The sequence below is a fragment of the Fusarium poae genome, chromosome 2, assembly GCF_019609905.1.
Source record: "Fusarium poae strain DAOMC 252244 chromosome 2, whole genome shotgun sequence".
Classification (NCBI taxonomy): domain Eukaryota; kingdom Fungi; phylum Ascomycota; class Sordariomycetes; order Hypocreales; family Nectriaceae; genus Fusarium; species Fusarium poae.
The window spans coordinates 4,905,978-4,923,928 of NC_058400.1; the positions used below are offsets into that span (position 1 = coordinate 4,905,978).

At 37.4% G+C, this 17,951-nt stretch overlaps 7 protein-coding genes across 7 annotated transcripts; 5 read left to right on the top strand and 2 right to left on the bottom strand.

The window, feature by feature from the left end:
- Positions 1-1,985, bottom strand: FPOAC1_005561 (uncharacterized protein; the record flags this gene model as incomplete). Its single annotated transcript, XM_044850086.1, has 3 exons — positions 1-60; positions 108-222; positions 271-1,985. 3 exons carry the CDS (start codon positions 1,983-1,985, stop codon positions 1-3), a joined length of 1,890 nt encoding a protein of 629 aa, XP_044708796.1.
- A 708-nt stretch (positions 1,986-2,693) lies between these two features.
- Positions 2,694-3,680, top strand: FPOAC1_005562 (uncharacterized protein; the record flags this gene model as incomplete). The annotated part of the gene is made up of 1 exon (XM_044850087.1): positions 2,694-3,680. One exon carries the CDS (start codon positions 2,694-2,696, stop codon positions 3,678-3,680), a length of 987 nt encoding a protein of 328 aa, XP_044708797.1.
- A 294-nt stretch (positions 3,681-3,974) lies between these two features.
- FPOAC1_005563 (uncharacterized protein) lies at positions 3,975-4,856 on the top strand (the record flags this gene model as incomplete). Its single annotated transcript, XM_044850088.1, has 1 exon — positions 3,975-4,856. The coding sequence occupies one exon, from the start codon at positions 3,975-3,977 to the stop codon at positions 4,854-4,856; it is 882 nt and encodes a 293-aa protein (XP_044708798.1).
- Positions 4,857-4,919: 63 nt separating this feature from the next.
- Positions 4,920-7,264, bottom strand: FPOAC1_005564 (uncharacterized protein; the record flags this gene model as incomplete). The annotated part of the gene is made up of 8 exons (XM_044850089.1): positions 4,920-5,331; positions 5,391-5,724; positions 5,770-5,959; positions 6,011-6,068; positions 6,117-6,500; positions 6,552-6,925; positions 6,986-7,046; positions 7,104-7,264. 8 exons carry the CDS (start codon positions 7,262-7,264, stop codon positions 4,920-4,922), a joined length of 1,974 nt encoding a protein of 657 aa, XP_044708799.1.
- A 421-nt stretch (positions 7,265-7,685) lies between these two features.
- FUB11 (Efflux pump fub11) lies at positions 7,686-9,471 on the top strand (the record flags this gene model as incomplete). The annotated part of the gene is made up of 3 exons (XM_044850090.1): positions 7,686-8,352; positions 8,403-9,083; positions 9,131-9,471. 3 exons carry the CDS (start codon positions 7,686-7,688, stop codon positions 9,469-9,471), a joined length of 1,689 nt encoding a protein of 562 aa, XP_044708800.1.
- A 487-nt stretch (positions 9,472-9,958) lies between these two features.
- Positions 9,959-10,675, top strand: FPOAC1_005566 (uncharacterized protein; the record flags this gene model as incomplete). The annotated part of the gene is made up of 1 exon (XM_044850091.1): positions 9,959-10,675. One exon carries the CDS (start codon positions 9,959-9,961, stop codon positions 10,673-10,675), a length of 717 nt encoding a protein of 238 aa, XP_044708801.1.
- Positions 10,676-16,983: 6,308 nt separating this feature from the next.
- FPOAC1_005567 (uncharacterized protein) lies at positions 16,984-17,633 on the top strand (the record flags this gene model as incomplete). Its single annotated transcript, XM_044850092.1, has 2 exons — positions 16,984-17,005; positions 17,104-17,633. 2 exons carry the CDS (start codon positions 16,984-16,986, stop codon positions 17,631-17,633), a joined length of 552 nt encoding a protein of 183 aa, XP_044708802.1.
- Positions 17,634-17,951: the final 318 nt, after the last annotated feature.

Here is a 17,951-nt window from a genome sequence, read left to right on the forward strand (position 1 = left end):
TCAACTCATTATGTTCTCAGGATAATCGCTCTGGGGCGTTATGTACTGATCCCAAAGTGCCTAATCATGTCAGTGGCTTTCAGATTTCACGACGATATCTTACGTACCCAGTCAATCGCATCAGGTCTGAACCAGTCAACATTAGTCGCCCAGTCCTCAAATCTGAGTTCAAGATCCTCCGGTAGGACTGTCGGCTCAGGCTCTCGCTTCTTGAGATATGATCTGTCCATGTCAGTCATCCCATCCATCAGAAAATTCCAGACTACTTACCGAAGACAACGAAGAACGCGGTAGACATTCGAACAAGCGGGACTCTTCATCTTCAACGCTTCCATTCTTGTAACAGCAGCATCGATGGCGTTTATATGTTCCGCTAGATCCAAACTATCGGGCATGTCAAGCATACAGGACGTCAGTGCCACGGCGCCGTGTAATGAATTGCAACTTATGGCGCCTTTAACGAGCCACCGATAACACTTCATACGGGGCAGTTCGAAGAACTGGTGGTGAATGTCCAGCAGTGCTAGACCAGATCTTATGCACTTTTCCCGTGATTCAGCACGGAAGTGATTCGAGCGGGAACTGTGGAACGGCCGATGTAGAAGAAGATATAGTTGGTGCGCGTAGGTCTGAAGAGTGCACCAGTGGACATAACCCTCCGTGTTGAGGATACTTCTGTTTCCATCGACTAGGTATACGATGTCCCACTCATTCTGTTCTTTACCAACGGCAGTGTCGTATTGAAGCAAGAGCGTCTCATCAAACTTCTCACTACCAGAGATGTGCGAACAGATCTGAGTAGAAAGCTGGAAGAGTCGGACTTGGAACTTGATAAGTGTCATATCCGTAAAGTTTGATCCCGGAATTATGGGCGAGTCCTTTATACCATGGTCGTGGATATCAGTGTCATTAACCCAAGCTGGCATGGCAGCCGTCATCTTCATAAGGTATGTCAAGTCGATATCGCGAAAGCAAAGTGCTTGGTCAGTGTGGATGATCAGAATTCCCGCCCAACACCGCCGGTGTCTTTCTCGTTCGATGTAATTCGCTATTGGGGGTCCTGCATGGCATCGTAGAGCGGTGGCAATGTTTAAAGCAGTTCCAAGAAGCGCCCATGCGTATTCAGGTCCCTCGTTGTGGGAAATCATGTATACTAGCATCAAAAGTGCTTCAAGGGTATCGAGATCGTGACGAACAAGGAACTGGTCTTGTGAGAGTGACATCATAGCTGCGTTGCGGAATTTCTGCGATAGTGCTCGTAGGTCCCGGGGGAACTTTGGATCCTTCCATAACAGGTTCAAGCCAGCATCGTCGGGCTTGATGGTCTCAAGAGTGAGCGCAAGAATGGCAAAGAGTAGTGCTAACCACGACAAGCTTGTCTTCTCTGGAGCCTCGACGAATGCTAGGAATTGTTTCTGAAAAGTCGGGCCGTGTATGATGTGAAATATTGACGACAATGTGCCGAAGTAGCGAACCACCAAGTATTCAGTTATTGAAGCGGGAGGAAGCAAAGCCAATAGTTCTTCGATGGGGACAGTTGGACTGAGGGACAAAGTAACAGTTGGCCTTTGTGAGTCAGTCCCGGCAGGGCTTCTTTCCACAAGAGGTCTTTGAAGGATAGTATCCCATCTTTCTTGTATCGGCTCGGGACTTCGACTTGGGGATGAAACAACTTGGCGGGGCTGAACTTGAATTTGTGGCTGAGGCTCGTGTACAATTGTGTCGAACGTAGGCTCAGCAGCTTGAATCATAGGTTCAATATTGGAAGTTCTAGTCTTCCTTCGACCTCGTGGTCCCGTAAAGTTAGATCCGTATGCGCACGAATCTTGCCATCCTCGCTTCAAACACGTGTTGCAGGGCAGTTGCCGATCGCATTTGAGCTTTGAGTGTCTGCAGGGATCACAATTGAGAGGCTTTCTGGGGCGACGCTTTGACGGCTGGTTTCGGTTGGAAGAGCCTGTGCTACTTGGGCTTAATTGCTCCATGTTAGCGAGATGTTGTTGCTGATTTGATGGATGATGGGAGGTTTTGGTTCTGGTCGGATGAGAAATCGGAGTCGGAGTCGGGTTTAGTTAGAGTCGGATTACTGTGGCGGATATGATTATGTCATGCTTATATGTAACCCGATTGGGAATCATCCGAGATCGATTCCTTTTCAACATTTCTGTATCTTGGCCCGACAGATGTAAAGATATCTGGCCTGATTACTTACTGAAAAGACATCAACTCGCCCGTCTTTTCTTTGGCATCTGTTCTATCGAAGAACCCCCATGATGGTGGGTCTTCTACTAAACTTGGCTGGTGTCTGGGTCATTGCGTGATTCAACTTGACCATTATGGGCGGTCAAGTCAGGGCGTCCGGAGATGTTTGCAACGGTTTTCCTGATACACAATGTCCGTTGTCCCTTATTCTAGGTATCCTTGAACTTGGATGGTTTTTAATGGTTGTATAGTGGGACATAACAGAGCATCACTATCTACGGTTGAAGAAAAGATAGCGCCACGAGCACTAAAAATAACATCGTCAATGAGGCCCACATGAATACTTCTTTATGCGGATACGTCACCTCAAAAGTCTAACATCTGTCTCCCCCGCAGTTGAAGGTCCCCGATATCTATTTGTCTACACCTTGGCATCATCTCTTTGTGAAAGATTAAAACAGCTAACGCATAAAACGTCTCCTATCAACGCAATGACTGACCGATACGTCGCTGTACATAAAGCCGCCAATGGTCCCGGTGACGCTCGACCCACGGCCGATCAAATCATCAAAGACGAAAACCTTGAAGGAAAACTCAAAGATTATGTTGTCTTCATCACTGGCTGTTCCGCAGGTATTGGCGTTGACACTGCCAAAGCACTATATCTCACTGGAGCAACCCTGTACCTGACCGCTCGCAACCTGGACAAGGCCAAGGCAGCATTGGGAGGTATCGTGCAAGATGACCGCGTTCATCTCCTCGAGCTAGACCTCGAATCGCTCGACAGTGTTCGCTCATGCGCTACCACGTTCTTATCGAAAAGCCCAAAACTCAACATACTAATATGCAATGCTGGTGTTATGTGTACTCCTGAAGAACGGACTAAGGAAGGCTTTGAGACTCAGTTCGGAACCAATCATCTTGCACATTTCTTACTTTTCAACCTTCTTCAACCGGCATTACAGAAGGGAGTGACGTCTGATCGCGCAGCACGTGTTGTCATGCTTTCCTCACTTGCCCATCGCTTCGGAGAACCGGATTTCAATAACATCAATTTGGAAGGTTGTTACGATCCCAATAAAGCCTACGCACAAAGCAAGACCGCCAATCTCTGGACTGCCAATGAAATCGAACGTCGATACGGCGCAGAGGGCATTCACGCGTGGAGTGTTCAGCCGGGTGCTGTGCTGACTGACTTGGGGAGGCACTTATCCGAGGAGCAAAAGAGCGGGCTGGCAGGTGATCCGTATTTGAACAAAGTATGGAAGGTCTCGCCTCAGGGTGCTGCAACAACTGTTTGGGCTGCGACGGCCGAGGCGTTGGAAGGCCAGGGTGGGAGATATCTTGAAGATTGCCAAATTAGTAGCAAGTGGGATCCTTCGACTTCGTTATATGAACCTGGCTATGGGGACCATGCATATGATGAAGGCAAAGCGAAGACATTGTGGGAGAAATCAGTAGAGTGGGTAGGACTGTAGCTAACATGACTTGGTCAAGCCGCATCCAAATTTACATAGTTCATATTAGCTGGTAAATACTAAATTCGTCCTATTCATGGCAGGGACAACAACTCGAATAGCAAAATGCATACCGAGATAGAGTATGCCCACAATATACCAACCAGGGTTGGTCCCAATGACTAGCTTACGTCAGTCACATTCGTCAAATGATACGCCAATCCTCCGTTCACTTCTTGGTTTTTTATCTCTTTGTTACGGAGAACCAACACAGCCCAACCCTTTGCCCTACCGTCTACATGACTACCACTCGAGATGGGAATAATCACAGTTGAGCCACCGAAATACGACGTCTTGTTCAGATATCAGCCTCAGGACTTTCTTGGCCCACTACCAACACCAAATGATGTTGAGAGCGGTGAGCCATTGCCAAACCACAATGGAAGCGCCGATCTTGTTCGAGTCCGAGAAAAGTTCGTTATGAAATACGGTTCAGAGGTACGACCTATAGAAGCTCACAATATGCTCTACGTCTCAAAACACACTTCAGTAGTGTTACCTAAGGTCTATGCTATTTATCAACAAAAAGAAGAACATAATGTCATCACGTTTATTCTTATGCAATACATACAGGGTAAAACCCTCAAGGAACTTTGGGCACAACTTGACAAAACGCGGAAGACCTCTATTGCCAAGACTCTCCGCACTTCATTCGATCAGCTTCGACAGTTGGAGCACCCAGGCTATTTCGGTAACATCAACGGTGGACCACCGCTAGATGATGTATTCACGGGAACCCAAGGAGGCCTTGACAATATCACATCACCTTTTGCGACCGAGGAAGAGTTGATAAACTCCGTCATTCAAATCTACGCGCTCGAAACTGGAGGCCGAACTGCTCACAAGGTACGATATTATCATCATGTCCTGCCAACCGTCCTCTGCAGCAACAAGGCTCCTGTCTTCACGCATAACGACTTGCAGAGGAAAAACGTCATTGTGCAAGACGACGGGACTGTTGTCATTATTGATTGGGAGTATTCGTCTTGGTATCCCAACTACTGGGAATACGCGTCTGCCATGTTTGCAAATGGTGGTTGGACGGACGACTGGGATGAATACTTGAGCATAATATTGGATGAATATCCCAACGAGGCACTTTGGGTGTCAACTATGAAGACTGAGATGTGGAGTTAGGATAATGGAAGAGATACATATACAACAGCGGTAGTCTTGAGCAAGCTACATATTGCTTGATTTTTATCTAAGAATGCCAGCAAAGTCCAATTGTTCCATCTGCCATCGGTCAAAGAATTCGAAACCTGCTAAATCTTCACCAAGAAACGGAATGTGCTCATTGACATCTTGAGAGAAGATTGTGTCTGATTGCATCGCCACGTGCACCGATTCGTCCTCTACGTTTCCCTCTTGAAGATCACTTGTTTCTGCTTGCGCAACGTCATGTAGCGATGTAGGGTATAACTTATTCTTTGAGAGGACCATCTCAAACGCAGGTAGTGCTCTCTTAATTGCAGGAGTATCCTGTATCTGGTTGAGAGCGAGCATGGTGAATTGGATTGATATACGGGCCATGGATCGTGCGATATCTGATTGCGAGGAGTCCAAAGCGGACTCTATATGCAATGCCAGGAGAGCTGCTATAGTCGTAATACTGTGAGTGAAATATTAGAAACTTTGGCCAAGATTGGTTCTCAACAGTCGTTTACATACAAGGTCGTCGGCATCATCCGAATAATATCGCACAAGAGTACTTTCTTGAGTATCGAGTCAAGCTCAAGAGTGGCAGCGCCGAATCGTTCCTGCGCCCACTTACGAACATCCTCAGTGCATATCCCCCAGCGGCCACGACGTAGCGATCGACACATGACGCACTCAAACCTGTAGCTGGTCGTCAAAGCCTCAAGAAGGTACAGTTCACCATTTGGTCGAGAGCCATTGAGCTTCATCTTGGTAGGCAAGGAAGTCCGCCAACTGTCCAACGGCTGCATTACTCGCTGCATATCTTGTGATGGCTCACCCGTGATAGTTGTTGTCAGGTCGCCAACTAAAACATATCAGATATATCGATGTGATTAGAGGGTTGGCTTACATATTTGAGCCAACTCGGTATGAGCTACGAGAGAAGCCCTTTGCTGATGATTTATCGGCGACAACAGATCCGAGAAGGGTCGTACATCTTCGTCTTCCCAGTCGTTCTCCGTGAGGGGCTCGATCGGAGGTGCAGTCACTAACAACCGGAGATTCTGGGTGTTGACAAAGAAATAAAAGATGTCCCTATTCTTTTAACGAGTTAACATCGTGTTATAGAGCCCATTATGCAAGATACTAACATGCAAAACCCACCAGATCCGCCGGTAAAGCTTTTGAGATACTTCGTTACGGGGACGTCTGTCTTATTGTTAGGTACTTGGCAGAATCAGAACACACTGCACTGACGGGTTGGAATTATGTAAGCCCAGCCTAGATGCCCATCGAACCGAGTTATGAAACCAGTAGTGGAAGTCTCTGTCCGATGGGTGGTCAGGTACAATAGCGCCAAGAATCATGGAGCCTTGTAGCATGGGGAGAGAACCGCCTTGACAATGAAAGTCATGGAAAAGCTTAGCTTTTAAGAAGAATGCTACATGAGCTGCTGAACGGTCAGTGTACTCGCAGGCCTGAATTACTTCTATAGGCACGTAAGAGCTTCCAGCGGTTGATATGGCGTGCAAAAGAAATAGTGAGCAGTTCCCTGATCGGTAGCTCTCCATAAACTCAACCCTGTTTAGGACTGGGGCGAAGGGATAAACGTGATCGAAATACGCTTTGATGAGGGCGTCCCTATTTAGTGTCAGATACATCATGATATTGCACACATATGGGTCAACTTACATATGTTTCGGCAGTGGAAGTTTGAACACACCTTTCTTAGAAAGGTACTCATTGTCGACTTCATCAAGTTGCAGCAGAGGATTCCAATTACGCATTTGAGTGTTGAAAAAATTATCTTCATCATTTGTTGCAGAATTGCCCGCGTCATTTTGAATAGTGGCAGTGCCGTCAACAGTGTCTTGCAGGATGTTCAAGTAAAGAAGGTCAGGTTGAGGCCGTCGCGGTAGATTACTGTCCGGTGAGTCAGGGCTGTTATGTGCCTGGGAGCTACCACCTTGGCTTGCGTGGATAGATCCGTCAGCGGAGGTAGAGGTAGGGTTCAAGTCGATAGTTGTGTTACTCTCATTATGCGAAAGATGATTTTGAGATACAGGCTGTCAAGTAATGGGTCAATTAAGCCATTATAGCATCAGGGACGTAGGAAAGATACTGACCGTTGGTACGAGGCCACCTTCATCGGGAAGATCTCTCCGTGATCCGGTATTTCGACCTCTTCTAAGACGAATAGTTAGGCGACTGTAGTCAAGTTGTAGTGCAAGAGAGGAAACTGACAAAGTTCGGCGTTTGCGGATTGATAACACGCAATCACCGGTAGTTTCCCTGCTGACGCAGCTACTGCAAGGTAATCCGATGCTTGGAGCGTCACATTTAATTTTGCGTGCTCGGCAAGGCATACAAGCCTTGCTTATTTTTGGCGCAGAGACACGGGGCATTGAGTTGACGAGGATTCCATACCATCAAAGTTGGGTTGTTAAACTGATGCTTCGGGATTATATGAAGATGGTATGTAAGAATGTTTGTGTGAAATGCCGCGGGGTTTGGGCTCGGTGTTTTGGACCGGATATAGGACACGCCCCAATGAGATGTGGTTAGGCTAGGTACCAAGTGACCTAAGATTAATGCCTACAATCTACTAAGACGACAGTGGCATCACAGGTATGAAGGGATCACGATAAATTATGCAATGTATTCCAACTGAAAGCCCGCGGGAAAATGAACATTCAATCAGTGTTGACAATGACACTTGACTTGTGTCTAGGTCGCAGGTTGCGTATTCGACTATATAAGTAAACGAAGAAGCATCCATTTTCCCATTTCTTCGTTATTACAACCGGTCTTCGTATTCTTTTGATCATGAATTTTAATACTCCTTCGCCGTCAACCGGAACTATTGCGGACGGAACAGGCATGAAATCACAGCATTCAACCCGTACCTTTTACCAACGAGTGTCAGACATCTTCAGCCACCCCCAGATTGATACTAAAGATCTTCTCAATCAAGCATATGCAGGAAACGGTACGGAACAATCTCCATATCACATCACATTCCTCCCCAACGACCCCCAAAATGCCATGACATTCTCACAGTGGAAGAAATGGTCTTTTACCGGCCTTCAGGCTCTCGCTACTCTTGCCACAACATTTTCCAGTTCGGCATACTCAGGAGGGATGAAGCAAATCATCCAATACTTCAAAGTGTCTCAAGAAGTTGCCACGCTCGGTATCTCATTATATGTTCTGGGCTTCGCACTGGGACCTCTTGTCTGGGCTCCACTCTCAGAAGAATATGGCCGACGAAGAATATTCTTCTTCAGCTTTATGGCAGCAACGGCGTTTAGCGCTGGGGCAGCCGGGGTGGAATCAATATCGGCATTGCTGGTCCTTCGGTTCTTAACCGGATCGGTCGGGTCGGCACCTCTTTCCAACGCACCAGCTATTATTGCGGATATGTTTGACAAGTCAGAGCGGGGGATGGCAATGTGTATGTTCTCAGGGGCACCATTTTTAGGACCTGCTATTGGTAAGATCATCATGTCCGTATCTGGAGTAGTCATGACTGACTGGTCTCAGGGCCCATCGCAGGAGGCTTCTTGGCTCTGACCCAGGGTTGGCGCTGGCTCCATGGAGCTATGGCTATATTTACTGGAATCATATGGATCATCGCAACACTTCTTATTCCAGAGACATATGCACCATATATCCTCAGACAGCGACGTCAAATCCTATCGAGAGCTACAGGCAAAGTATACATCTCAGGGTATGATGCAGATAGGCCAGCAAGGTCCGCAGCTCACCACCTCAAAGCGACCTTGACAAGACCCTGGGTACTTCTGTTTAAAGAACCCATCGTTCTGATCACCTCTATTTACATATCGATAATTTACGGCACCATGTATATGTGCTTTGCCGCATTCCCCATTGTCTTCCAAAACGGAAGAGGTTGGAATCAGGGCATTGGAGGACTTGCATTTAGTGGCATCGTTGTCGGGGTCATACTGGCCATCTTGACCTTTGTACTCGAAGACAAGCGCTATGCCCGAGCAGCTCGAAGCAGAGGCGCGCCACTGGAACCCGAAGATAGGTTACCACCCGCAATGGTGGGCTCTATTCTTATCCCTGTAGGCCTGTTTTGGTTTGCGTGGACTAGCTTTGAAAGCGTTCACTGGATTGTTCCAATAGTTGGTACTGTCTCCTTCGCTTGGGGTCTTGTCCTGGTCTTCATGGCGCTACTCAATTACCTTATTGATTCATGTAAGCACTTCAAACGTCCTGAGGTGTTTCATACTAACAGATATCAGATGTCGTTTTTGCTGCATCCGTTATGGCGGCCAACTCAGCCCTCCGATCTCTTTTTGGCGCTGCATTTCCTCTGTTCACAAAACAGATGTACCAGAATCTAGGTGTTCATTGGGCCAGTTCTATACCAGCGTTTCTCGCATTGGCTTGTGTACCTTTTCCGTTCTTATTCTTCAAGTATGGGCGACAAATACGGATGAAATGTGAATATGCGGCTGAAGCGGTCAATGTTCTCGAGAAAATGAGGACACAGGATATTACAGTTACTGAAGATGATGCTATGGAAGAGGCCGAGGAGATGTGGAGGGCTAGTAGGCACAACAGTCGTGCCAGTGGAGTATAAGTTCTACTTGTATAGCCGAACAATCTGGTCCAAGAATAGGTTGGGGTGTATAGGTATGGAGGTTGGGCGTATATCAATGTACTCCAAGAGACGATAGAAGAGGCCGATAAGATTTAGGTTTCACTTGTCCCGACACTGGAGACGGGAATTGCGCCATTCGGTGAATGACCCTCGGGATCTACTTCTACCCCCGAATTATGTTCTATAATGCTACCATTAACCACTCCACATTCATGACTGGTCGTTCATGTTCAATTCATCTGCCGATCGAACAGGCTTTATACATAATCTCCTACCTAAACAGGCGATAAACACATTAAACCCACATATCCTGGGGCAGATTCGGGTTGCTGTTGTGTGCGGGGAGGCAGGCAAAGACACTTGGTAATGGTGACTGTCATGGGTATGAGCGATATAAAAGGCAGAATAAATATGTTTCCCTATTGCCATTCATCATCTCCATCGGTGCTACACCATCATCGCTAGAATGAAACTTCTTACGAACATTGGCACATTGCTGGCCCTTGGGCCGGTCCAGCATGTTTCGGCGACACCCCACGCGCCTGGAGAACACTACAACCTTGTCAGACTTGAAGGGTATGGCAGTGTATCTGGAACAACTGTCAATAGTACCCTGACCAAGAAGGATCTCCCCGCTCCTGTGGATGCTTGGATGGGCATCGACTACGCGCTCCAGCCCACGGGTCATCGACGTTTTAAAGCAGCAGAGTGGCCCAAACCTTTCAAGGGTGTCAAACGCGCTGACAGCTATGGAAAGACATGTATCCAGGAAATCACAGCCAAGACGCCTCTCGAGTCACAAAGCGAGGCCTGTCTTAACTTCAACGTGTTTCGAACCCAAGGCGTGCCGTTGACTAAGAAGCTCCCCGTCCTCGTGTGGATTCATGGCGGTGCATTCTTTTCAGGAAGCTGGGCCAGTTTTGACGGCGCTGCATTCGCAGCTTCATCCATGGAACCCATCGTCGTGGTCAACTTCCACTACCGCGTCAACTCGCTCGGCTTTCTTCCATCCAAACTCTTCCAAGATGAGGGTCTTTCTAATCTCGGCATTCGTGACCAGCGACTCATGTTGGAGTTTGTCCAGAGACATATTGAGGCTTTTGGAGGTGACAAGGATGCTGTTACTATCGGCGGTTGCTCTGCTGGTGGTCACTTAACTCTCTCCTTTAAAAATTTTTCCTAAGTAGGGCTATTAATGCCCTACGCTATATATATATAAAAACCTTAATAATACTAATAATTATATTTACTACTATATCTAGCTAAAGGCTAGGTACTATAGGCCTTAATATCTCTGGCTTATTGCCTATAAAGTAATAAGAAAATACTAAATAGATATTTACTTTTATAGATAAGTTAAATATATTTATTACTTTTACTAAAGATATTTAATATTAAAGTAATTTTACTTAAAAAAAGCACTTTTATATAAATAATCTCTTTATTTCTTTTTAGGCTTTAAGTAACCTTGCCTTTATTATTATTCTAGGAGGTATAATTATTATCTTTCTTTTTTTTTCTATTTTTTACTTATATTTACTTTTATATACCCTAGACTAGCTTATTTTTAATAAAGATTCTTATATTATACTTTATAAGTTATTTTTAATTTATATTAGAAATTTCTTTATTTAGGTAATTATTAAACTATATTAATTTCTAGCTATTAAATACCTTTTTAATATTATTATTTAAATCTTTAATAATATACTCTAAGAATTATATTTAAAAAGAAAAAAGATTTAATAAACCTTAATAGCTAGCTTTATATAAAGTGCCTTTACCTCTAAAGCCTTTAAACCCTAATAATCTACCTTAAGTACCTTAATAATAGCATTATAAATATAAATTAAAGTCTTTACTTTTACTATTTCCCTAGTTTTACCTTATATCCCTAGATCTAGCCTAGTAAATATATAATAAAATATCTCTAGAAAGAAAATAATAAGATATAAGCTTAATACTCTTCCTCTAAAGCTTTCTATTCTTATTACCTTAATAGCTTATAAGGCTTTTAAGACCTAATAAGCCTTATCTATTAAGCTAACTGCTCTAGTAACTTAATTAAACTTAAGTTAATACCTTATTAAGTAAGCTTAAGATAGCTAAAGATAGATATAAAATTAAATTTTTATTACTTTTAAAAGTAATAATTAATTATTCTTTTAATACTTTATAGACTCTTTTACCTAGAAATTTAAACTTAAGGGATTTAAGCTTATTATTATAAGTATTAATACTTTTAAGAAGTATAAAATTAGCTATATTATTAAAATTGCCTTTAGCTTTATTATTACTATATAAGATAGAAAGGCAAGAAAAGCTCTATTTAAAAGTAATATTAAGCTATATTAATACTTTACTATAGATTATTTTAATACCTTTAAAACCTAATATATAATATAAATCTATAATATACTTAAGATATTATTATAACTATAGATTAATAGAAATATATACTCTATTAATAATATTAAAATCTTTAAAAAAATTATAATAAAGAAAGTCCTTTAAGTTACTAGCCTATAACCTTATATAATTAAGATTAGCCTTAAGTCTAAGATTAATCTTATATATTAATCTTAATATATTAATTTTAAGAATTTAATTTATATTAGACCTTTCTATATCTTTAATAGTAAGCTTATAATTAAACTTACTAGTAAATCTAAACCTATATAATACTAGAAATACTAGAATTAATATAACCTAGATCTCTACTATAAGATCTTTTATTAAAACTATAGTAAAAAATATAGTTATAATAATAGCTATATTATAATTAACTATAAATACCTAGTTTATTATAGCCCCTATGCCAGCGACTTACTAGACTATCCCTTTTAGCCTTACTCTATAAAGAATAAAATTACTTATCTTATTAAAAATAAAACTATATAAACTAGGGCTATTTAAAGCTATTTCTCTAAAGATACCTTATATATAATAAATAAGGATATTATAGACTTTAATATAACTTTAACTACTATTATAATAGTAACTATTAATAGGGATATACCTAAGGATAATGCCCTTAAGGAAGTTAAGTATTAAGTAAATATACTAGCTATTATAATTAATATTAAATAAGATTCCTTATTGCCTATATAAAATATAAATAGCCCTTCTTATTAATATAAATAAAAGTCTAAAATTAAATAAATAATTTAAACTATATATTATATTTATTAATATAGGCAGATCTAGCCTAGCCTAAATAATTACCTTTAACTTTACTAATTAAATTAAAATAGATATTATTCTTATTTAAGAACTATTTTATACTAAAGATAGCTTCTTTAAAATAAAGTAATACCCTATTTACTTCTTTTATTTCTTTATATAATAATAGTAAAGAGACTCTAATTGCCTATAGGCTATTATATATATATAAAAAGATCTTATTAGAAATTATAAGACTTTTAACCTTTTTACTAAACTATATTATAATATAATTACCCTATATATATTTAATTAAATTATTATTAATATATATTAACCTTAAGGTAACTATAAGGCACTATAAATCCTTAAAAACTCTAATATTTATATATATATAATAGTTATAAAAGACTTTAATACCTATTACTAGTTATAGGAATTAGGCTATATAGAGGACTTAGTAAGGACTAAAGTTATTAACTAGCTTAATTTAACTAATTTTACCCTATTAAATAAGCCTAAGGAATTAATATACTAAAGTAATATAATTAACTTAGTAATATTTAATACCCTAGGTATATAATCCTAAGTTATATATAAACTTTATATTATATTAAATTATAAAATAATCTCTATAACTATCCCCTTTACTTAATAGCCTTACCTTTACTCCCTTAAGTATAATATCTTAAAGATAAAATTATTAGACTTTATTAAATAAGTTATAATAAATATTTACTTAATAAATACCTGCCCTTAAATAAAGGCAGAGCTATAATAAGCCTACTAAGACCTTATATTAGTTTTCTTTATAGCTAAAGAATTAATTAAAACCTTATACTAAATAGATAGAAAGATTATGAATTAATAGATTAAAAAAGTAAGTAAAGCTTACTCTTATTAGCTTATAGTATATTAAAGTGCTTACCTTAGTATATAAAATAAAAAGAATATTTATAATATATTTATTTAAGTAGTATATAAAACTAAAAATAATTATTTTACTTATCTTATTAATAATATTAAATTTAATAAAGACTTATATTAAGTATTTAAATAGGGATTCCTTAAATCTTAGTTTACTAGCTTTTCCTTTTAAAGAGATAATAGTAAAACTATCTTAAAGCCTAATATTAAAATATAATTCCTCTATATTAAACTGCTAAAATAATCTTTATATATAAGTAATCTACTAAATAAATTCCTTATTATCCCTAGGAAATTACTTCTCTAAGATAATTTAATTACTAATAAAAAAATCTAATAAGCCTTAATAATAAATAATATTACTCTTAGTATTAATAGAATAATAATAGAGATAATTAAAATAATCTAAGATACTACTAGACTAGCTTTCTATAGTATTATATATATCTATATTAAGCTTAACTATAAGCCTAAAGAACTTAAACTGGCTAAGATTATTATAATTCCTAAGGTAAAATAAAATAGCTTTATTACTAAAGGATAGAAATTAATCTTCTTCTTATTTACTATTACTAAAGGAATTTACTGCCTATTTACCTATAAAATAATAAAGATAATAATCTTTTAATAAGTCTTAGCCCTTAATATAGTAAATACTTTTAGTAAATACTTATTAATAGATATTATAATAGCCCTAGCCTATAATATTAAAAAAGCCTTTATAGAAAAGAAAGTCTATACTTTAATTATCTTTAATATATAAAGTACCTTTAATACTATTATTTATTATATTTTAATTAAAAGACTCTAAGAATAAGGCTAGCCTTAATATATAATTAATTAAGTTAATTTCTTTATAAGAAATTAAAAAGCCTATATAAGGTATAAAATCTATATTATTACTTTTACTTTACTTTTAAGTAGCTTACTTTTATAAGGCTTACTTATTTTACTAATCCTATATTTACTATATAAGGAATTAGCTAATAAGCTAACTAATAATTAATATAGCTATATTAATAACTAGGCTATTTTTATTATTAAAGATATACTAAAGGAAATTATTAAGGGTATATAAAAACTCTTTAATAAATCTATTTCCTAGGGGCTAAATAATAATATCTTATATTCCCTAGAGAAAACTAAAATACTTTATTTAATATAAGTAAATACTAAGCCTAACTTTAATTATATAATAATATATAAGATATATATTATCTGCTTAAAGAATACTATAAAATAGCTAGGGATTTACTTTAATTATAAACTTATTTTTATAGTATATATTAAATATAGGATTAAACTAGTAAAATAGATTACTAGCTATATTTAAAGGCTCTATAAGGTAATATAAAGTATTCCCTTTACTATAGTTTATAAAACTATTATTATAGTATTCTTATTAAAACTTACTTTTAAATATAAATTATAATACTAAGGCTCTATAAAGCTAGGCTAGAAAAAAATAGGTTTATAATAGCTTAAAACTAGCTTTAGTATTAAGGGAAAGCTTAACTATATATAAATTACCTTAAATACTGCTTTCTATATATATATTCCTATATAGAAAATAACTCTAATTAGTATCCTAGCTAAAGAAGCTAATATATTACTAATTAAGTAAATACTTAATTAATAATAAAATAGGATAATTTTAAGGCTAAGTATATTAAATATAAATTACTCTCTTATTAAGAGAATTAAAAGTAAATATATATTAGTATATAAAAATAGAGTTAAGCTTACTATATTACTTATATATATAACTTTTACCCTAAATTTTATATACTTAGTCTCTATAAAAGGATTTTACTTTCTTTTTCCTTTTTACTTAAGTAAAGAAAATAAAATTACTATTTTTAATACCTAGGTATTTAATTATACTTATACTTAAATTACTATCTATTTTAATAGATTATAACTTATTATTAATAGATATTATAAGACTAGATATAGATATACTATATACTATAGGCTATCTCCTTAAGCTAAAGTTATTTAATTACTATAGAATATAAAAGTATATAATACTAAGGCTATAGATACTTTAAAAGGACTCTAGATTGCCCTTAAACTATAAAGTAATAATATTATTAATATTATAGTATACCTAGATAATTAAGCTATAATTACTTTAATATATAGTAAGGTATTACTTTCTTTATATAAGGAGATTACTAAGATCTAGAGCTTAATAAGTAAAGACCTATAAATATATATCTATTAGTGTCCTAGGTATATAGAAGTTTTAGGCAATAAACTGGCTAATACATTTACTAAGTAAAGTATTAAAATAAGACCTCTTATTAAATAAGCCTTAACCCCTATATATATATTTTATAAATATAAAATATAGGAAAAACACTAGGTTATATTAATAAAATAGTAAATAGTAAAAAGGTATAAATTATATATAATATATAATTTACTTATTTTAATTAAACTTACTAAAAAACTAGCCCTTAATAAGTATATTCTATATTATTTACTTATAGTCTATAGTAGCTATAGTAATTTTACTTATTACTATAGGTAATTTAAATATAATAATACTATAATTAAATATTAATATAAATAGCTTAAATCTTTACTATATATATTCTAGTATTAAAGGATTTATTTTCCTTAAATACTTATTTACTTCCTTATTCTTACTTAATTATTATATAATCTAGGACTATAATAAGAAGTATATATAAAGATAATTATTAAAAATAACTTTTTTATAAAGTAATATATAAGGTTTTATATATTAATATAAAATAAGAATCTATATTAATAAATATATACTTTCTTTAAAAGCTAAAGCTATAAGTATTAATAATATTAAACTATAAAGACTTTCTCTCTATTTATATACTTTAACTTAATCTTATTATATTCTCTTTATACTAGCTACTATCTAGCTAAATAGAACTAGCCTAAGGGTCTTATTCTCTAAATAAGGTTATAGTGCTATATTAATATCTCTAATACCTTTAACTAAAGCCTACTTTTATTAATATCTATAGATATTAATCCTTTAATTTACTTTATTTTTATTTTACTTACTTATACCTTATACCTAGTTTAAGATAATATATATATTAAAATAAACTAGTTTTATATTAGTATTAGCTAATATATTAAGCTAATAGGCCTATAGTATAATAAATATTAGTATTTAATCTAGCTTACTCTCTAATTCTTATATATATTTTCTCTATATATTTAAGCCTAAGCCTTTACTTTATATTTACCTTAATAAATCTACTTATATTAAAAATTATATATTAGTTCTAGCTAGAATATCTATAGTAAATGCCCTTTACTACTATTGCAGATGCCCTGGCGTTAAATAAAGACCACTACCACTATAATAAACTGGTGGTCACTCGGTGGGTATCTATTACTTCCACAACTATGGAGAGGACAACAAAGCCTTGTTCGCACGAGCCATCCATCAATCTGGATCTGTCACATCAAGAGCTTTCCCCAATGACACATATCCTTTGTACAAAACTCAATACGACGACTACACAGCATACCTCGGGTGCGACAACAAGAAGACCAATAAAGCTGCCCTCAAGTGTTTGCGAGAAGCAGATATCAATAGTATCAGAAACATTAGCACTCAAATCTTCTATGATTACAACGATATCTTGACTTGGCCCTTCCAGCCCGTACAGGGAGGGCCCTTGTTTGAGAAACCCGGCTCTCAGTCTGGGTACGATGGAACATTCTTTCATGTTCCTACTATCACTTCAAACGTCAACGATGAGGGCAAATTCTATACACCTGGCGATCTCGAGACGGACGACGATTTCTTGGACTATCTCCACAACATCTCACCTGCTCTGACACAAAAGGATTTGTCCGAGCTGAGCAATTTGTATCCTGACCCAGCAAAATACGACGACTCACCTTTTGCAAACTCGCCAAACAGTACTCAGTACAATCGTATCTCAGCCGCTTGGAGCGACTACGCTTACATCTGCCCTGGCCAGGAGACTGCATATCGAGCCTCCACTGCAGGCGTGCCTACATGGAAAGTCCGCTTCTTTTGTGTGTAATTGAGCTTTCATTGACCCTGCTCTTAGGTATTCTAGCTAGTAGGCAAGCTAGCTACTGAGGTAGGGGAAATCTAGGGCTATTTTAAGTAGGGAAAATCGTCTTAGCAAATCAAAACCCTCCTTAATACAGTAAAATATACAGTAATAGCCCCTTAAAAACCTTCCCTAGGATTATCTATTAGGTATACCTAATTAGGTTAAACTAGCCTAGCTAGTCTATTTTCTAATTAAGAGCCTCTTTTTCTCCTTTAATAGCTAGTAAATTTTTTTAGGGGTTGCAGGATTTAAATCTACTGCCTTCAGCTCAGAGGATAAGCC